The 14,035-nt window shown below is 39.1% G+C and overlaps 1 protein-coding gene across 1 annotated transcript; it reads right to left on the bottom strand.

Annotated features, from left to right (window-relative positions):
- Positions 1-2,632: 2,632 nt before the first annotated feature.
- Positions 2,633-9,480, bottom strand: LOC115778202 (uncharacterized). Its single transcript, XM_030726264.1, has 5 exons — positions 9,078-9,480; positions 8,842-8,931; positions 8,105-8,176; positions 4,371-4,472; positions 2,633-3,473 (listed from the first exon to the last, which is right to left on the bottom strand). The coding sequence occupies exons 1-5, from the start codon at positions 9,478-9,480 to the stop codon at positions 3,238-3,240; spliced, it is 903 nt and encodes a 300-aa protein (XP_030582124.1). The 3' UTR covers positions 2,633-3,237.
- Between the last annotated feature and the right edge of the window lie 4,555 nt (positions 9,481-14,035).

Genomic DNA, 14,035 nt, shown 5'->3' with positions numbered 1-14,035 from the left:
TCCAGCCCATCTCTAGGAGACTGGTTCTAGAGCCCAGTCCATGTGTTGAGGTGACCCTGGTATCTCTCAACCTCACTAGCTCAGGCTCTTTCACCACCAGAGAGGTGATGTTCCATGTTCCAAAATCCAGCCTTGGCTGGACCCCACAGGCTAAGTCCTAGCCAGCAAACACTCTCCCTCAAGCACCCTCCCCAGGCCTGGCTCCAGGGTGGGGCCCTGGTAACCCTATCCCGGGCAGGGTAAACTGTTCTCTTGATCTCTCTGTCATAAGGGATATCTGAGGCGCTCTTTGTCTTGCCCGTCACCCAGGACCAATTTGCCTTGCGAGACCCTAGCACGGGGTGATCCCAGGGACAACATAGCCCCTGGGATCACTGGGACACACAAACCCCTCCACGTCCACCAAGGCTTTTTCAGCTCTAAAAATACTATAACCTATATAGTTTTTCTTCTTTTCTAATCCAAAAAATGCAAGCAGGCACTGTTTATATTCATATATTCCGTTTTATATGTTCAGTTGTATGTTTAATTGTTTAACTATGTTCATTTATTATTATTTTTTTCTTTCTTTATGGTTACAATTTCCCACTTGCTTTACTTCCTCAAGGAAGCGTTGGCATCCACTTGGGGACTCTGTTGAGTTAAAAGCCCTTTTGGTCAAGAGGGCTTTTAATTCAGAACCCTTGCAGTGTATGTTTGAATATCATTCACACCACTGTCAAAAATAAAACCAGATGTTAGGCTACATGAATACCTTCTGAACAATAGCAAGCGATTTGAATGAATGTTGAAACTAATGTTTTGTAGAGTAGGTTTCAAAGAGAAGTGGTGCAACCATTAGGGACATGTAAAGAGGGTTTTATTATGTGATAGGTTTGTAATTATGTGGCATACATATTTTGATTTATTACAGGAGAGGTGACAAGCACAGTGATAACAGTTTGCATTTCTTGGGCTATGCTTTATTTATCAAAACAGTAAATCATGCCCACCTTGGATCACTCTGCAATCACAGACTGTAAAGTGTCACAGATATAATACAGCTAAATATGCTGATCAGAGTGAGACAGGATGTTAGACGACTGAAAATTGTTTCATATATTTTCAACTGAGTACTGAATTTAAGGAGGAACATTAATGGCTGTCCAAGCATCCATTTTATTAGGCATGTATCCATTTCAGGATTGCTGAATCCTGGCTATTTTTCTAGTACTGCTGTTTTTTGCAAGGCTTTGGGGTTTTCCAGTGCACCCAGTGATTAAACAAAATCAAAAATATGTACACACATGCCCTTAAAGCTAACAGAATCCAGTCATATGTCTGTGTGTACCATGCCTGCAAGTATGCTGTATATATTAGGGTATGTTTTGCATATGTTCAACTGAGCCTGTGTGTATATTACTGCTTGTCTATTTTAGGGTCATATTTGATAAGCCCTCGAGTGATGTGGCAAGATGAAGTGACAGTTTGTCAGAAAGCGGGTCATGGGGCAGTCACTGTGGAGGCGGCCCTCTGCGCCCGTGTACCGGGTATAATTAGGCATTCATTACCATATCAGTCAATTACCAACAACCACTCTGGCTGCTTTCTCTCAGGAATCTGCCCTTCTGGACACCAGCTCCGAAGAAGGACAGATTTTTCCTGGCTGCAGAAGTAATTATTTTTCCTGTCTTCCTCCCTCCTTCCCCTCATTATGATTGCTACTGGTAAAACAATGGCTTAGGTTTTGTTGTGTTGTGTTGCTGCGGGCACCATCTGTGGTGGTGAGGGGGAGGCACAACAATACCCATCCATATGGTCAGGGCATCAGCAACGGGCTATCTCTGCTCATCAAGTCCTGTCATTGTCATCAGCCACTGTGCTCATACACTAGTCCATGTTCATCTGTCAGACATGCACACACACACACACACACACACACACACACACACACACACACACACACACACACACACACACACACACACACACACACACACACACAGACAAACAGCATAACAAAATATGGTGGTATACTTATTTACGAAGGATAGATGAGGCTGGATGAGCAGCTGTCTTGTTAAAGCACAAAAAAAAAATGTTCGAAAGATTCCAATCATATTCCTGATTATAAATGATTTTGGTTTACAAGACTGTCATTCCTCAGATTTTTAATTTTTTTTACTAAATTGAAACAAAATGCACACTTCTGTGGTGTGATTTTGATATCTTGTAATCAGTTTTTATCTGCACTAATTAAATAATTTGCCACCTCAACATCAATCCCAACCTGCAATTGCTGATTGGTGTGGGGAGCTTGGGGCTTTTGTAGACATATCCATCTGCTGTCTCGCACCTCCTAATCTGCTACACACACACACACACACACACACACACACACACACACACACACACACACACACACACACATACTGGTTTTGGTGTATTAGAAGGACAATTTTTTCAAACCAGTTTTTTGCAACACTAAACGGACACCCCTTTCCACTCATGCTAGAAAGATGTAGTAAATCTTAAAAAATTCTGTTTGAACTATACAACACAAATCTCACTTCAAAATTTAGATACACACATCAGAACTCAAAATACAAGAACCTGACACAATGCTGTATTAAGAGGACAAACAATAATGAGGTACTTAGCTCCGCCCATGACACAAACAGTAATTGCCAGGGCCAACTTTATTTGTCAGGACAATGGCCATACACATACACAAACATGTAATTTTCATGCATAAAAAGGCCAACATGGATAAATGAAAAATGACTAAACAGAAAGACGTGGACTGCATTTTACAGCACCTTCGATAAGTAAGCGGCAGTAGCAGTAACTTTCACTAAGCAACAGAATCCTATTTGTGAACAGAAAGGAAAAATTATGAATGGCAAAATGAAATTATGCAAGTCTGTTAAATCATCAAACAGATTAAACAAAAATTGAGTGAACAAGATGAACTTACCCATCGTCTCACAGTAGAAATAAAACTGAAACATACAGTAACCAATCCACACCAAACAATATATACTGTAAAATATCAGTATGTTTACATATTCTGTTCAACAGCCAGTTTGCCAATATAACTGGAATACTGTCAGCCCTTCTCCTGCCTCCACAAGATGAAATATTTAAATTGTCCACCAGTGATATCATCAGGACACAGAGATTGCTTCTGGTCTAACCCTTAATATCCCATGTGTCCTGATGATATCACTAAAGGACAATTCATCACATTCCCATATTCTATCCAGGATTTTCTTTTCTTTTCACAGTTATGCCCCGATTCCTTACAAAATCTCTTATGTTTTGGATAGAGCGGGCAGCCAGAGCAGGATCTTCAGCCTTCTTGCATTGCTGGCATTCAATCATAGTGGCCAGTTTTCCTTTTTTGATGTGTTCGCCAAAATGTCTCATGACTGCGACAACCTCCATGGGAGACCATGGATTCTTTTTTGCTCTCCTAGCACTTTCCAGAGATACTAGAAAAAAGACAAATAAATTATTAATGAAAACCAACTCCATTTTAAACAGTTTTTAAATAAGGAAATTTGTGTTTAGTATATTATTTGTTAAAACAATGGTTCTTGGCTATAAATTATGTACTGATGTAATGCCTGTTTATTCCCCTTTTAAAATGTGCATTAATAAAGAACATACATTAGCGGGACAAGCTACAGAAATGAGCATGTGCGTTGCACAGATGAAAATAAATTTCTGCCAATGCTAAACAGCTTATTCTGCCATTGACACTTGCTTGGTAAGTGTGGTTGATTATATGATTGAATTCTGAAAAAAAGGCATTTTCGTAATTTAAAAATAGTATTTGTTTGACAAACAGGCCTCAGCAGCTTTCATAGAACCATCCAAAGCCAAAAGAGGCTTGCTGGTCCCTAGATCCCACTCAGCACCACGTTTCTCTATAGGTGCTGTATCAGCAAAAGCCCAAAGTTGAGAACCCTGGTGTACTAAATCTAACTTAATAACCAAATTAGAAAATATATTCCCATTGCTTTGCTTATTACAGTTTTTTGGTGTTTTGCTGTTTTGAAAAAACATTACAGATTAAAATATGTATAAAGAAAGTACTATAAACATTAGTCATATTACTGATCACTAAATTGCATCTATTTTCTAGCATCTGAATATTGACAGTTTGAAAATGTATCAATTTAATACAAGGTACAGTTTTATATGGTATGTGCATTTAGGCCAGATATATTAGCTAAAATATCAGCTCACAGTATCCTGCAGAAAGAGAATGGTCACCATATTGCCTTTGGGTGGTGTGGATAATTTCTTTTGACCATGCTTTAGTTGTGCTTTTGTGCTTAAGTAATTTGGTGTTTAGTGACTTGTGTATGTGTGGTAGCATTTACCAGAATGTTTATTTGTGTTCTTTTTTCTGCTGGGCTCTTTGTCCTTCTTCTTTAGTTTTCTGTTGGGTTCTTTCTCCTTAGCATCTGTGTGTTTACTTTGTGCTGAAATGAAGAAAGAAAAGATTATAAAACAAAAAATAACAATGGTCTGGATGAGCATTTATTTGTTGTAGGTAGGTTTCTTAAATACTGTGAAGTCCAAGATTCTCCTTTATGGTGTTAAGCAACTAATGGATAAATAATGAATTTATTCTCTTAATGATGAAATCCAGATGTACGGTTTAGACTTGTAGTTCACAGCGACACATGGATGTGTGATATGCCCAGTGCTACTACAGCTTATAACAAAAGGCATGGAGCTGACTTATGCACTAAAATAAGACTCAAGCAGTGACTGGAAAGTCGACCAGCTTTTGCAAAACAAGGATGCGAGCACAGAGAGAACTAAGCAAACCAGGTAACTAACAAGGAGACGTTCCACCAAATACATACTTTAGTAGATCAGCCCCTTCTTTAAGGTCAGATGGTCACCACAGCAAGTCAACCTCTTCCACCTCCCCTTGTTCTCTACATTTTCTATCCTCACACCAACTATCTGTTAAGTTTCCTCATCCACATCCATCAATCTCTTTGGTCCCCCTCTCTCTCTCCTGCCTAGCAGCTCCATCTCTAACATTCTTTGATCAATATGTCCACTGTCCCTCTGCACATGCCCAAAACAATCTTAGTCTGGCCTCTCTAACTTTTTCTCCTAACTGTCCAACCTGCGTATTCCCTCTGACATTTTCGTTCCAAATCCTATCCATCCTCATTAGTCCCACAAAGAATCTTAACATCTAAGCCTCTGTCACATCCAGCTCAGCCTTCTGCTCAGTGCCACTGTCTCTAAATCATACAATATAGCTGGACTCACTCTTCTCTTTTAAACCTTTCCTTTTACTATTGCTGCAACTCTTTGGTCACACACCACTCCTGAAAATTTTCTCCATTCATTCCATCCTGCCTGTACTCTCTTCCTCACCTCTTTTTCATGACTCTTCATTTCTCTGGATAGTTGATCTACTTAAATTCCTCCACTTTTGCAACCTCTGCTCCTTGTAACCGGACTGTTCTACCACCGTCCTCATTCACACTCATATTCTGTCTCACAACTGACTTTCATTCCTCTTCTTTCCAGTGCAAGCTTTTATCTCTCGAAATTCTCTTTTACCTGTTCCCTGCTCTCACTGCAAATCATGATACTGTATGCAAACATCATATTACATGGAGATTCCTGTCTGACCTCAACTGTTAGTCTGTCCATCAGCAGGACAAATAAGGGGCTCAGAGTTGATCCTTGATGCAGTCCCACCTTCAACTTGAAACTGTCAGATCTCAAAACTACATGCTTGTTGGGAGGTTGCATCGCTACTCCTTGTTAATGAGGGGATGCCTCACAGATAGAGCCTTCTGTCTGCAGTTGGGGCAGTTTTCTTCCTCGGTGGCCCCTCTGACCTGTGGGCTTCCCCCGGGGTCAGTTCTTGGTGCTCTACAGTTCTCCATTTACATGCTACCCTGGGGTCGATATTTAGGAAGTATAATATTCCTTTTCACTGCTTTGCTGACGATGTGCAGGTTTACAGGCCATTAAAGGCACCTTCCAAGAAATGTATTTATGCTGTGTTTAATTGCATGAGGGATATTAAGACAAAGATAGACTTAAAGTTCTTAAGATTAAATTAAAACAAAACAGATTGTCCTGTTTGGTCACCCTGACTTGGTCCAGGTTCTTACCATTTCTCTTGGCCTACTAGCACCTTATATACCATCACAGGTAAGGAATCTTGGTGTTATTGATGGGGTGTTCAAATTAGACAAGCAGATTAGCTCTGTGGTCAAGGCTAGCTTCTTTCAGCTTCGGCTTCTAGCCAGAGTCAAACCTTATCTTAGAAGGGGCAATTTAGAAAAAGTCATTCATGCCTTTATTACATTGTGCTTAGATTAATGTAACTCCCTGTACTTAAGCATTGGCCAGTCTGAACTCAACTGTCTGCAGCTTGCTCAGCTTGCTTCACTGGCTTCCGGTTAGGTAAAGGATTGATTTTAAGATTATTTTATTTGTTTTTAAGTCTTAGAATGGACTGGCTTAGTTATCTGACCTTGTTAAGGTGCAGCTTCGGGGAAGAAGCTGAGGATGTAGACAAATGTTTGATTAAAACATTTAAATACAGTTTAAGCTGAACTGGTATGTACTTTAAAATCAGGGAAGTTAAAATATGGTTTAAGTTGAAACATATTTACCGTATTTTCCGGAGTATAAGTCGCACTTTTTTTCATAGTTTGGCTGGGGGTGCGACCTATACTCCGGAGCGACGTATATGTGACATTTATAACACATGAACCAAAATACTCCAGCCACTTGACATCTCCGTGAACTGCAGCTTTAAGGCAGTCTTGCGTAACCTGTGGGCGCAGTGGATGATGGATGGAGAGCACAGCTTAACGGCAACTGGGAGAATGCGCCACCCAACTTTCCTGGAAGTCATTGGATGGATCAAGAAAACATGGGCTTCAGTGACAAACCATCCTGTTGGGATTCAGAAAGGCTGGAATAATTGGAACTGCAGCTGACGACGAGTCTGACTAACGCGACACAGAAGAGGAAGCGGCGCTTCGTCTACGGAGTGTACGGAATTGTTTAGAAGTGACACCGAGGATGAAGAATTCAATGGATTGATGGTTTGGTTAACTTGTTAGTATGTTCTTTATGCTATGGTTATCTGAATAACTTAATGTTACGTTAACATACTGTAGCGATTCTCTTAGTTAGAGAGCGTGTTGATGTTGTGGGATTTCGGACTGTTCGGGAGGTTCGTGAAGGCAGCATGGAGAGAGAGAAAAAGACCGAGAGCTTGCCTGTGTGTGTGTTGCTGTTCCGCTGTTGTAGTTGTGGTTGGCGTGGCTGTGGCCTACAGCAGCCGTTTTTCTGTTAATAAAGACGACCTTTGTTGTGAATATCGCCGACTTTGGAAGTGTGTTTACAACGTTACAATACCGAACACGTGTTCGTTGTGCGTCATGTAGCTGAATGTGCTACGTTAGCATAACGTAGGTGTAACCGTGTTCGTCCTGTTCTTTAATCCATTATTATTTTAAATTGCCGTTCAAGATGGAATTTCTGCTCTGAGTCTCGGATTCTATCAACCCCCCCAAAAAAGTGCGACTTATAGTCCAGTGCGACCTATATATGTTTTTTTCTTCTTTATTATGCATTTTTTGGCTGGTGCGACCTATACTCTGGAGCGACGTATAGTCCGAAAAATACGGTACATTAGAAATAAACAGTTGAAAGCTAAGAACATTATTTGCTTAAGTTGATTCATCATTGTGAATGGTATGATAGGAAGTGCTTTTATTTTTATATTAGGAAGTGCAAGCCTAGACGCTGTAGTTGCTGTTGTGCACACTGAAAAGCAGCAGCCATGCCTATATGTTAATTGTTGCACTGTAATGTATTCAATGAGTAAATTGTTAGATTGAAAAGACTGTCCTGGTCATCAGTTATAGCTACTACTTCTGTATTCTACATTCAGATCACTTGAAATTTAGCTTACATATCACCCATTTATTTGAACTGTTGCTGTGACAACAAAATTGAAATGAGTGAAGAAGGTCTGAATCCACTGTGCATTAGTTCATAGCCTAAAAGCAATCAAAAATGGTGACATGTTAGTATACTGAGGATATGGGCTAACCTTGTGATAATGGCGCAGACATGCCTGGAGGTTCCTCGACAGGTTGCCTAGCCATCAATGGTCCTGCAGAACCTGTAAAAAAATATAATATATTTCATTGCATACATAGAAAGATGAGTAGAAGTATTACAGTGAAATTTTGGTTAACTTGCTATGTGGAAAGGTAATGTTTACTCTCATAATAATAATAATAATAATAATAATAATAATAATAATAATAATAATAATATCTTATGGTTATTTGCCTTTTCCACTGAAATTTGAAGTCCTTGGGACTGAATTTGATTTGGCACATGAAGTCAAGTTTGGACAAAAGCACACTTTTACAGAATAAACCAGGAAATGTTCAAAAATCTAATTGACATACTACACCCTTTGCCATCTTTTTATGCGACTTCAGAGAGACCCATCTGTAGAACACAAACCAACTGTGGAAGTCTCTTTGCATGAGTGCTCAATTGCTATCTGGGACCTAAGTCATTCAGGCCCTTGCTGTTTTCTAGTATTTCAGATATAAATTAATGTCCCCTCAATATATGTCTGAAATACTAGAAAACAGCAAGAAATTTTAGTTATTGACTTGACAGTGAAATTAAAATTGGTTACGAATACAACATAGCATGTAGCTAAACTGTTGAAAGTCTAACCATCTGGTGACAATAAATACACACTAGGTTCCTCAACAGATTCCATATATATATATATATATATATATATATATATCACACAGTACTTACCGGTCTGTGGATGTGTGAGATTTGCTTCATCTACCTCACTCTCAGCATCGACCTCACTCTCAGCATCTGAATCGGTCAACTGTAGGTTGTCTAGTAAAATAAATTATATTGCCTTAATGAACCATGGGGTTAAAGTGTTATAAGTTGCCTATGCACAATGTGTGTTCCATTTTGCTACAATATATTTGCTAGAAACATGTCTAATTTTTAATGTAAACAACTTTAAATGGCATTACCTTCGATTTCAATCTCGTCAAGTGTTTTGCCTTGAAGGCTTCTGAGAGATCCTTTCTCCATGGCAAGCAGCAGTTTGGATATCTTGGCCAGCTGGGTAGTAGCCTCAGGAAGTCTGTAATATTCACGATGAACGCGAATATCGTGGCCAAGGAAGTTAGCAACTTGGTCCAACTCGTGATTCTTGAGGTTCAAGATCTGAGACAAAGTTGCAACATGTTTGCGTAATTGCGTTGACCTGAGGAGCTCAGGGTTTTCAGCCCCACATTCACTGGCATAAAACCTCAAACAGTCCTGTCCTCTGTAGGGAGTCAGACAATGAGGTCTGGCAAACAGGAACAGGTTTTCTGCCAGAACACCACAGTCTTTTCTTTTTTCTATTAGGTGTGTTATGGCATTCACCATGTCTGGCGAGAGTAACACTGCAACCTTCCGGCCTCTTTTACCCCTTAATTCAACAAGACTGAAGTGTTGACAAAGGCGAAGTTCAAATTCTGTCAGTCCAAATGCGACGTCCTTATGCAGGGGACTTGTGTCTCTTTCCAGAAAGCCATTCATTGTCATCTTTGAAATTTCTCCCCCTCTTCTTCTGTTAAAAAGTATTATATTTGCCATGGTGGCTTTACACAGTTCACTATATGATTTTGGTGAACTATTGTCTTCCAAGTCCTTCAATGCTTGTTCTGTAGTCTTCTCCAGATGTCTGTGAAGACGCTGAACATCTTTGGTGAAAGGAAGAGTGGAGGGCTTGTTAAACTGCCGCTCATTCAACGTAGTTAAAGCGGTGTGAGAGATGAGTTCAGACCACTTTGTAGCATAGAGAGTTTTGAAACTCTGGGTTGACTTTATCAGCGTACTGTCTTGTGCCATGAGTGCTCTGCAATGTAAAATATCACTGACTTTCTGTAGTGAGTGACCTAACTTTAGAGCAAGGCTTGGAGTACGGTAGCAGTGCTTTTCTTCATCATACCCGGATACTTTCTTGACCGCTTTGATAACCACATCAAAATTTTCAGGTCTCACAGCATCCTCAAGACTATGTATTGAGAATTCCTTGCGAAGCGTGAGCAGGAGTCTTCCAGATTCTCTGAGTCTCTGGCGAATGTAGTCATATTTGGTGGGATCCTGTCCATATTTGTTAAAGAATGATTGGGCCAGCTGAAGAATAGAGAAGTCACTTCGCACAGTAGAAGTTATTTCATCATCTTTCATAACAGCTAACACGCTCCAAACACCTGGTGATATCTGCTGACACAAAGCTGACTCATTCATAGAGGCCAAAGACAAAACTTTTTTTCTTCCAATCTCTGAAGTGGCTTCTACTGCTTTTGAAGAACATTTTCGAACATGTCGCCAAAGATCTCGTCGCAGATATAATGCCTGGCAGTACATGCAGTGAATGTAATCTTTTGCATTGTACTTTTTCTTTGATGTGCGTCTTAGTTTTAGTGATCCAACTCCACTCGCCAAGACCTCTGAGTTATGCTTGTGGTTTCCCTTGTTGCGAAGCTTTATAAGCATTTTCATACGTTGTTTGGACCTCTTGGGAAGACTTAAAACTTGAGCAACATCTGCATGTGTTTTCTCATGAGTTTTTAAGTGACGTGTAAACTTTGTCTGTAGTTTCCCACAAATGTAGCAGTAAGTTTTATTTCTGAGCAAGGATGACGTGTTTGAGACTTTTTCAGCCATGGCATCAGCACCATCATCAACAAATATGTCTTCGGCATCAGCGTTTCCTATATTGCCAGTAACTCTTGATACTTCAAGCTGACTTGTGCTGATCATATCTTCAGTTGATGATTCTGCAGCTTCAGAAACGGGCTCTCTGTTTTCCTCTACAAAACTTTCTTGGTGGTGTCTTTTGTTTTTGGAAGAAGACTTGCTGGTGGAGACCTCACAATTCTGTACTTGTTTGTAACTGATTTTTAAAAGCTCTGATCTGTCATCGCATGAGCTGTTTGAATCATCTATGGAATCAGGAACATACTCCTCTTCTGATGATACCACCTCACTTGAACTTGGTTCTGTACAGACCTGATAATGATTAAAAACCATCTTATATACATATATTATATTTTGCATACTTGGAAAGCATTGCACTGAGAATAATTCTACTAAAAAGCTTACCACTTGCAGAAGTTCAGTGATGTCCACCTTGTGTTTAACATAACACTTTTTGTGCCAGGACTGGTTGCAAACTAGAAAGAGAAAATTAAGAATTAATAAAAGAAGGTAGCATGGAAAGTACTTAAAAAGTCAGTGCAGCAGCAAATGGCTCATTTTAAACATATAGCACAGCTACACATGGAACAGGTTTTTAAAAGTGTTCCTGTGGCATCACATTCAAAAGATACAGATGAAGCCCCCCTTCCATTTTCAAAAAATTACCTTTACATCTCACACCAGTCCATTTCAGAGGTGCAAAAGGTCCTCCACATGAAACACATTTTTCTAAACTTGACATTTTGTCAGGGACAAGATCATGATCACAGTCCTGTTGACCAAAAAAAAAGTGTAATCATAAGATAAGAATCTTAACGGACACTTGTGTAGTGTAGAATATCAAAACCAATGAATCGTTTGTACTCTGTTTCTATAAAAACATGAATTAAGGATGAAAGTGACATGATTTGTATGTGTTATCCCTGTTGTGAATGAAATTGTTTAGAAATTAGAAACTTAAAACCTTAAATCTACATTAATAACTTGTTGCCATGTAAAATTCAGAGGAAAAATTACACACCTGGAATAACAGAAAAAAGATCCCCTCTCAGCCTAGCTTGTTCTTCAGCAGAACAAACCTAACTATTCAACTAAAATAGAATAAAAACATACATTCACTGTGGATTTACTCTACCAGTTAAAAGTTTGGACCCAACTTCTCATTCTCATTAAAATGAGAAGGTGTGTCAAAACTTTTGACTGGTATTGTACATAAATATATTGTATAAAAGCATGCATGGAGCATGACCATTAAGAATATGGTCATGCTCCATATTCTTGATGGTGAGCAGATATCTCACCTGAAAAAAACAAAAAAACAACCCCACCCCACCCCAAAAAATAATTTGAATATACGAGCTTCAGAAGACTGAACTGGATGTATAATCTTCATAATGTATTAACTTGTGAAATTAAAGATTACAAAAACCAACTGAATCTATACACAACTGAATATAATTCATATGTGTGAAAATTTAAAAAAGTAAAAGTTAAGAAGTCGTTAGAGATGAAAATTACCTCTGGTGAGTTGCCCGAAAATGATGTGCAGGCGTCCACATCAGAAGCCTGACACAGCAACTCTTTGGAGAGCTTAAAATGAAGGGATGAACACTGAATGAGACTATGCTTCTAAATTAAAAAAAAAGAAATAATGTCCACCTAATGTATGAACCTATCCAGCTGAGTATTAAACAGGACCTGTGTGTCTGCGCACTTCTAAATGTAACTTTCGTTCTTTTGTACTTGTATTTTCAAAAATCAGTCCTCCAAATTCCTGCATCTTACATTTTGAGTATTACATAGGACCTCTGTATCTGAATAGCACTGAATATCACTCTCATGAGTTTGTTTTATAAAGTAAATAACTCATTGAAGATGTAAATTACCTCTGGTGAGTTGTCTGGAAAATATTTGCATGCGTCCACATCAGCAGCCTGACACGGCATCTCTTTGGAGACCTGAAATGTAAAGAACAATCACTGAATGTGAGTTTGTTCATAATGTTCAAAACCGAGTCCTCCTTATTCCTGCACCTGACATGTTGAGTATTACACAGGACCTGTGTATCTGCGTGCTTCTAAGTGTAACTTTCTTTCTTTTGTACTTGTATTTTCAAAACTCAGTCCTCCTTATTCCTGCACCTGACATGTTGAGTATTACACAGGACCTGTGTATCTGCGCGCTTCTAAATATAACCTTCATTCTTTTGTACTTGTATTTTCAAAAATCAGTCCTCCAAATTCCTGCATCTTACATGTTGAGCATTACATAGGACCTCAGTATCTGAATAGTACTGAATATCACTCTCATGAGTTTGTTTTATAAAGTAAATAGGTCATTGAAGATGAAAATTACCTCTGGTGAGTTGTCTGGAAAAGATCTGCATGCGTCCACATCAGCAGCCTGACACGGCATCTCTTTGGAGACCTGAAATGTAAAGAACAATCACTGAATGTGAGTTTGTTCATAATGTTCATAATGTTCAAAACCGAGTCCTCCTTATTCCTGCACCTGACATGTTGAGTATTACACAGGACCTGTGTATCTGCGTGCTTCTAAGTGTAACTTTCATTCTTTTGTACTTGTATTTTCAAAACTCAGTCCTCCTTATTCCTGCACCTGACATGTTGAGTATTACACAGGACCTGTGTATGTGCGCGCTTCTAAATATAACCTTCATTCTTTTGTACCTGTATTTTCAAAAATCAGTCCTCCAAATTCCTGCATCTTACATGTTGAGCATTACATAGGACCTCTGTATCTGAATAGTGCTGAATATCACTCTCATGAGTTTGTTTTATAAAGTAAATAGGTCATTGAAGATGAAAATTACCTCTGGTGAGTTGTCTGGAAAAGATCTGCATGCGTCCACATCAGCAGCCTGACACGGCATCTCTTTGGAGACCTAAAATGTAAAGAACAATCACTGAACATGAGTTTGTTCATAATGTTCAAAACCGAGTCCTCCTTATTCCTGCACCTGACATGTTGAGTATTACACAGGACCTGTGTATCTGTGTGCTTCTAAGTTTAACTTTCATTCTTTTGTACTTGTATTTTCAAAACTCAGTCCTCCTTATTCCTGCACCTGACATGTTGAGTATTACACAGGACCTGTGTATCTGCGTGCTTCTAAATGTAACTTTCATTCTTTTGTACTTGTATTTTCCAAACTCAGTCCTCCAAATTCCTGCATCTTACATGTTGAGCATTACATAGGACCTCAGTATCTGAA

Source organism: Archocentrus centrarchus, chromosome 3 (assembly GCF_007364275.1).
Source record: "Archocentrus centrarchus isolate MPI-CPG fArcCen1 chromosome 3, fArcCen1, whole genome shotgun sequence".
NCBI classification, from domain to species: Eukaryota; Metazoa; Chordata; class Actinopteri; order Cichliformes; family Cichlidae; genus Archocentrus; species Archocentrus centrarchus.
Note: the sequence above shows the minus strand (reverse complement) of the source record. Positions and strands in the feature narration are given on the sequence as shown.

What these genes read in the sequence shown, in the direction of transcription:
- LOC115778202 (XM_030726264.1), bottom strand. Translation starts at nt 9,480, where the DNA reads ATGGTGAATGCCATAACACACCTAATAGAAAAAAGAAAAGACTGTGGT. An exon ending in TGACGAGATTGAAATCGAAG is followed by an intron (nt 8,932 to 9,077) that starts GTAATGCCATTT and finishes TTATTTTACTAG; the next exon opens with ACAACCTACAGTTGACCGAT. An exon ending in TCTCACACATCCACAGACCG is followed by an intron (nt 8,177 to 8,841) that starts GTAAGTACTGTG and finishes ATTTTTTTACAG; the next exon opens with GTTCTGCAGGACCATTGATG.